General features: G+C 38.7%; 1 protein-coding gene across 1 annotated transcript; it reads right to left on the bottom strand.

Moving 5' to 3' along the window:
• Positions 1 to 430: 430 nt before the first annotated feature.
• PRKRIR (protein-kinase, interferon-inducible double stranded RNA dependent inhibitor, repressor of (P58 repressor)) lies at positions 431 to 5,527 on the bottom strand (the record flags this gene model as incomplete). Its single annotated transcript, XM_010149448.1, has 4 exons — positions 431 to 2,395; positions 2,658 to 2,694; positions 3,702 to 3,809; positions 5,407 to 5,527. Coding segments are annotated over 4 exons (2,209 nt in total), but the record flags the coding sequence as incomplete, so codon positions are not given.
• Between the last annotated feature and the right edge of the window lie 2,101 nt (positions 5,528 to 7,628).

Below are 7,628 nucleotides of genomic sequence, written 5' to 3'. Positions count from 1 at the left end.
TCCAAAATGCCAATTAAATATACAGCAAAGACTTTTTTTAAAAAAAAAGTTTTTAAGAAGAATAAAATCCTAAGTAACAGAACTGAAACGCATTATACTCTTTCTAACATTTTTTTTCTAATTTATGAGCGAATATGTAACAGCCCCACCGGATCTACAATCACCATGTACTTTTTCCAAGATGCAATAAAGTAAACGAGAGCCTAGTTAAGTCAATCAGATGTGAAAAGCACCTCTGCCAAGAGCACGGGGCTTATTCTCAGGCTTCGTTTTGTTCACGTAATGCATTTAATGCAGACTAAAACAACATAATTTGGGTCACCAACCACAGCTGCTTCAGTCCGAGACCTAAAATGGAAATACAATTGCAGTGATTTCAAAGATTTCACAGTTGTTTGTTGAAACTTAATTAAGAAAACAATGCTTCAACAGATTGGTTAGAGCTTAAAAAATTAAGCATCTTTTAATGCGGGATTGTTTGAGGGAATAAAGTCTTCTTGAAATTCCACTTTATCTGGATAGAGTTTAATGTAGGTGTCCACCATTAAATCTAAGTCATGTTTTATATCAAAGTTTATGTTCAGCAAAGCTAGGTTGCTTGATCTTTGCTGTGTCAAGGTGTTTTTCAGGTACGCCTTCAAGCGCCTTCGGCCCATTTCATATTTTTCATTCTCCACCTTCATCACTGGAAGTATGCACAAGACTTTCAGCAATGCATATACATTAGGGAAAAACTTAATGTCAGGCAAGTGAAGTGCTTCATAAATAGTAGATGGAAGTTCAATATCTTTTCCTCTGTGCTTCCACTTGATTCTCCAGCAATGAAGCTCAGCAGAAAGCGTGTCTGGATTAGGTAAGTCATTTTTGTACATGTCAGTGTGATGCTCCTCGGACGTATTGAATTTGAGCTGTCCCATGACTGAGGGCACCAAGGACAAACACTTAAGAGCTTTTAAATGTTGTTCTGAGAATATATCTTTTAATTCTTGAATAATATGCTCCACTGTGGGCACACTAAGGATTTCTTTGTAGTAATCTTCTGACGTTACCTCGGAGTCCAAGTTCCCCTGTTGTGACCGGCGAAATTTTCCTGGGAGTTTAATTTGTACATCCAGCTTTGTAGCTAAATTTGTTGCTTCCTCAAACCAAAATTCATGGTAGACCTCAATATTCTCCATCACTTCATTCAGAGAATGCAACACTGCTGTTAAGCTGCTAGCTGCGAAAAACACGTCCGATGTCTGTCCTTGGAGATTTTTTCCAAATGCCCTCGTAAAGGACAGAACGTTTTTCAGAATTACAACCGTGACAATGAAGTCAAAATCTGTTAATGCACTTGAAAGTACAAACGCTCGACCCGCAATAAAGTTGTTCCACCTGACGGATGAGTCACTGCTTATCGCACCCAAGCACACCACCAGTGCTTGCATGAGGTCCACCAAAACCTCAAAACAATCGTGCCTGCCCGTCCACTGAGAACGGCAGATCTCCTTCAGCTCGTTACCCTTCTCCTCGTTGTTCTGAAAAAGAACAGAAATTGTGTTGTCCAGTTCTACCAGTAACTGCGGCTGACTGAAGAAACAGCAAACTTCTTCGATTGTTCCTAATGCAATGGAAACACCGACAACAGGAACCGATTTTGCCAGCCAAATATTTAAGGCACACGAGGAACAGAGTGTACACACAGCTTGTGGATACTTTTCCAAGAGTCTTGTAGCCACAACTTTCATTTTAGAAGCAAACCCACTGGAGACGATGTAGGCTTGACCTCGACAGTACTCCATGTTTAGACCCCACTTTTCAGTAATAGTCATGTGAAACTTTACGGCTAAAATCTCAGGATCAGATTCATATGGTAAAAACCCTACAAATTCTTCTCTCAGATTATGAGAATCATCAACAAATCTCACCAACACCGGCAAATGTTCCTCCCCTGCTATGTCTACTACTTCATCGGTGACAATAGAAAAGAAGTGCGAGTCTCTTACTTCCCTCAGCGTCTCTTCTCTAACACAGCTTTCGCAGATCTCGAGCATTTGCTTCTGCTGAGTTTTTGAACAATACTCAAGATTGACTGCAGTCATCTCAAATCGTTTCCTCAGAACTTCGTCTCCAGCATTTATTCTACATTCCAGTAGAGCCTGAAAGTTATCTGAAGTAAAAATACCTTCTGGTGCCTCATCAACATTATGGCCATCCAAAGGAATATTTTGTTTACCCATTAGGATCAAAATTTCAAACAAAGATTTAAGGTAATCTTTGTTTTCTCTTTCTTCCAGTGTTAAGGGGACAACTTCTTCCTCTTGTTCTTCCCCTCCTTCCTCTGAGATGATATTTTGTTTGTTGCTTTTGTTCAATTCTTGAGTTGCTTGTTCCCGTTCAAAAGCTTCATCAACTACAAAATGTAAAACACTGTTAATTGTCAAGATTAAACCATAGCACTTGCTTTCCCTGACTATCCCCATTACCTTTAAGTTACTGGAGTCCAGAGAAAAATGTTTCTGGCTTAGAAGTGAGTTACTATTTCTGAGAGTTTAGACTGGCCATTTGAATCAAGCAGCAACTTAATTATCCTCCTGATACATATAAACTTAAGAGTGACCTTGTCAGCCTTAGTAAACAAAGTTTTTATGAACGAAATTATTTTGCCCACTTACTCTTTTGTTGCTTCAGTGTTCTTATTTCATCTTCACTCTTAAAAAAAAGCCAAACAATAACTTATATTGATGATAATGTCCAGCACATGACCTTAGAAGACTAAAACACATCAAGATCAGATAGAAGTTGTAGATGAGACCATCTGAAAACTATTAATATTTACCAAAAACTGCTAGAAGGTCCAAGAGAAGGGGTTTCCTCAGTTTATTGCTGCCATGACAGATCTACTAACCTCGTGAGAATAGTGTGCTATTACCCCATACTGACATTAGGAGTTTGTGTGACATGTATTTTACAATTATTAGTAAATAGATTCCATTAAAGAATTCTGATTTAATATGAGCATGCACTGTCAGCAGACAGAACCATCTTGAACTCTATTTTCAGTCAATAAACAGACCCAAACTCATGAAGAAATACTTAGATATTGTAATTTTCCAACATATAATGGAGTTTAGGAGTTGAATTCCTCTTAATTTTTAGCATACTTATAACCACAGAGACCTAGAGACACTTTTTCTATAAATGACACAAAAAAGGTTATCAACTAGACACAATTTCACAAGAATCTTCTTGATCTTAAATTTCAGACATGGATCGTCTTTTCAGAACAATAAGCTAAACCAAGCATGTCTGAATCTGTGCAGATTTTAAAAGTTAAAACTGGTGAACTGGAGATGACAATCGGTACGTAGCAAGAATATCGGGGTACCATGCGTATGTCGTATTCAGTTAGCGGTGTAATAACAAGCAAAGGAAGCGAAGCACTTTTACTGGAAGACAGAATCGGCTCTGGATCAACACATTTCATTTTCCAGATTGTTTCAGTGAAGCTTCCTTCGCAGATAAAATTGATCAGCATAATATTTGGGCATTTAATTTATAATCAACAAAAGGACACTAGAATAGGGAGTACAGAAAATGCAAACACTCAAGTGCTAAATATTATTATTTGACACTTCTGATTAAGTTTCACATGAACTTACCTGCCTTTCTCACTTTAATATTGGGGCGGGGAGGAGAATCTTACATGAAAAACTTACCAGCTCTTTTATCCTTTTCCTGTGTCTGCTGTGGGGATTGTTCAGGTGACTTGTGAGATCAAATATAGTTGGCACAGCATTATCCCGCAAAACCGTTCTGTAGGGGCTCTGTAAGAAGACAGACAACTAGATTAGGGACGTCTTTGGGAAGTTCTCACTGTGTGTACACCAAAAGCCCCCAGAATTTCATATGCCATGCTCCATCTCCCCTCTCCCCTCCTTCGTTTTTTATTTTCACTTTCTGATGTTTCCAAACAAATAGAAAGCTAAGCTAAAAAATACACATTTTGGGGTATCAAGAGAACACTGAAAATGAGAGAAGAGATATTTTTTAAAGAAACTCACCACCCCAACCCAAACCACCAACACTTTTTCTTCCCCATTATCTTCACATCAAAGACCCCAGATGCAATAATTAATGCTGTAATATTACGGGGGTTTTTTTCTGGATAAAAAGACATCTATAAATCAGAAAGGAAAACTTTTGTTATTATTGAGCTTTGGTTTTTATCACTTATTTCACAATCCCAGAAATAATCACATAACAGTTTTCACAATAAAAATGTTCAACTGCTTCTTCATGTAGACTTATGAATTCCACAAAACACTATCATGAAAGATCATATTAATAGAAAAATGTATCTGTCAAATGAGGAGGGGGAAGTAAAGAATTCTAGATGGCCATGTAAATGTTTCTAGCAGTTAAAGAAATGTATTTTAAATAATAACATTTTGTATTTGGATATATTACAAACTTACATTGTCCAAACCTGCTAATTTCCAGTATATACAGAATTTTAACTGATTGTGTTTATACCTGTCGTTAGATTGAAAGACATTTTAAACAAACTGAGTTTCATGAAGTTTCATTTCAGATTGAGAATTACTTCCAATATCCATTTGTTTATCAGTTTTTGGGATGCTGGCTAACCAGCGACCCTGCCATGTATAATACCACCAGGAGGTCAAAAGCCTGACCTGCGTATTTTAATTATCCTTTGGAACTAATGGACCGATTTTTGCTGATGTACCAGAGTGAAATTCAGCATGGAAATTAAAACTTGATACAGAGCCCCAAATCCACCATTTCCTGCTGTTATGTAAGCTGTTAAAAATCAGCGTTACTGTGTTAACATGAAGAATTGAAAGCTATTATTTCATTAACAGGAAACAGTGCCATGATTTTAGCTGGATAAAATATAACAGGAACCAAAAGCTTGACAGATGCAAAGAATGTTTAAATGTCTTGGCCACAAGAGAGTGTAATTTAACTGAATCACACCATGTACACACTTCAGTAACAGGACATTAATGATTTTAAATAATTAGAGGTATGCAAACTTACATATTTACACCCAATAAATTTATATCATGTTGTAACATCTAGTGACAATAAACAAAATGAGGATTGCTGTGCACGAGGAAAGAACTGCAGTGAAGACCAGGGCTCCACAAACATTAAACCAGCAGGAGTAGCTCTGCTGTTCTCTTTTCCAGCTGCTCATTTCCACCCCGTCCTTTGTGCCAACATCTGCGACTCTGTGAAGTGCCCTGGACCATGACAATGATGTCAATTAAAACTAAGAGATTAATTTTCCCTGGGAACAGTTTACTCAGGGGATCAAAGATTAAAATGCAGCATTCTCGTGAAAAACGTTAGTCACATTTTGCAAAATGCCATAAACAAGCACTTGGATTTACTTACACTTCTACATATCATAGAAGTCTCAAAATGTTTAGCGCACAATCTGTAGTGTTTGTTGAGTTGATCTGGAGTTTTATCTTCTAAATCTGCCCTTCGACAGTTCTCTACCCATCTCTGACATCTGCATGTAAGCAAAAGAATTAGCTAGTTTTAAGATAAAACAAAAGCTCCTACAATTTCAAGCCGTACTCAGAATCGGAGTGCAGTGAGCCATGCCCTCTATGCAAGGCTAAGGCAAGTTCTGTACGCCTTCAGTTGTAATGTACCTCCAAATCTTTTTAAAAATCTGGTTTTCTCCTTTTGCTCGCCACTTATCACCTCCCCAGCAAATTCAGGGATCTTTTCCCTTCATTTACGTATTCTTGCTTAATGCCACCCCAGCAAATTAAGAAATTTTCTCCCTTAATTTATACATACTTGCCTTTGTCTCACACACAACAGGCTGTAACACAGCTGCTCATGAAACCTGACCATTTAATTCTTAAGAAGTTAATGTCAGAAAGTTAGAGATGTGCTCGTAGACTAAAGTAAAAGTTTTTGAAGGCAGTATTAAAATAGTTGTCTTCCCTGTCTCCCTCCAATATGGCAGTTTTTGTATTTATTATGGTCAGTAGGGAGTCTAGAATAGATTTCTGAGAAGTGAAATAATAAAAATAACAACCCCATCATTCCACAGACAGTGCTTGCACGCCTGAAGTTAGGGTTTTGTTAGATGTGTATTTTTACAACATTTACTTCTGCTTTGGATTAGTTCTCCAAGATATAACACAAAGTTACAGAAACATTTCCCCTACTAATAGGGCTCCTTTCAGATATGCAAGTTACTGTTTCCTCTGGTGAGTAAAACACTTGTAGCCCTTGATGCAGGAAGACCTGATCAGCCAGTATTTCCCCCAGCGGGGTCTATGCAATCACTTTCTTGCTACGGAATTTTGAGCAACATGGATGGAATGATTCTGCACAGCTACTCCAGTAAAACTCATCTGCTATTTGTGCAGTAAAAATAGATATATATAATTTAACAAGACTCCAGCAGCTACTTGTTCAGCCTGGAGAAGAGCAGGCTCCAGGTAGACTTTATAGCAGCCTTCCAGTACGTGAAGGGGGCTACAAGGAAGCTGGGAGGGGACTTTTTACAAGGGCCTGTAGTGACAGGACAAGGGGGAACGGGTTTAAATTGAAAGTGGGGAGGTTTAGATTAGATATCAGGATGAAGTTCTTCACAGAGAGGGTGGTGAAGCACTGGAACAGGTTGCCCAGAGACACTGTGGATGCACCATCCCTGCAAGTGTTCAAGGCCAGGCTGGATGAGGCTTGGAGCAACCTGGTCTATGGAAGGTGCCCCTGCCCATGGCAGGGGGGGTGGAACTAGATGATCTTTAAGTCCCTTCCAACCCAAACCATTCTGTGATTCTATGATATCTCTGCATTTAAGAGGGTTTTTTAAAAGAGTCATCTTCCCGCAGAAATATCCCTCTGAAGCAGCACTATTTCAACGCACATACTTGCACCTTGTAGCATCACAAAGGCACCAATTCACATCAGCGTAAGCGAACAGAGTTGAAAACGTACGATGCAGACTACTAACAACCACTGCGTGAACACAGCTGATGACTTGTTCGTTATTCTAACTGTACAGAGTGGTTACGCAAAGCCCCACTCCTCCTAGAGTAAATCCTTCCCCAGACAAACTCAAGAGACAACTACAGCATAAAGAATTACGGTAACATCACAATAATTCTACAGCAAAAAGGAGAAGGAGCTTCCACTAGAGCCACCGTGACTTCTTGTACTTTACAACCCATCATTTCTCTACACACTTTCCAACATGGACTCATCAAGTATTGTGTTTGGGGGTTTTCTAATTGGTACCTTGGCAACGCCCACAAAGTTCCAGGCACCCACACAGAGAAGTTACATGAAAAGTCCACTATTTCAGTGAGGCCAAGTGGGGGAGATCTCCCCAGAGGCCAGTCATTGCTGAATTCATGAACGTGAAAACATTACTCAGCCCACTTAAAACCAACAGGCTTTAAATCTTATTTTTATTTTTAAATTAAAAATAAGATGGGTCCTGACCCAAGAAACAGCTAGAAGTTACAAGAAAGCAATTTTATTATTATTTTTGACTGCAAACATGGAATTCTGGCTCACAGGAGGGAGAAAAATAATTTGTGATAATTCAGCAGTTTAGGAATGAAGGCTGTCTTGCCAGATGGGCA

The sequence above is a fragment of the Eurypyga helias genome, unplaced genomic scaffold (assembly GCF_000690775.1).
Source record: "Eurypyga helias isolate BGI_N326 unplaced genomic scaffold, ASM69077v1 scaffold25100, whole genome shotgun sequence".
Lineage (NCBI taxonomy): Eukaryota > Metazoa > Chordata > Aves > Eurypygiformes > Eurypygidae > Eurypyga > Eurypyga helias.
Note: the sequence above shows the minus strand (reverse complement) of the source record. Positions and strands in the feature narration are given on the sequence as shown.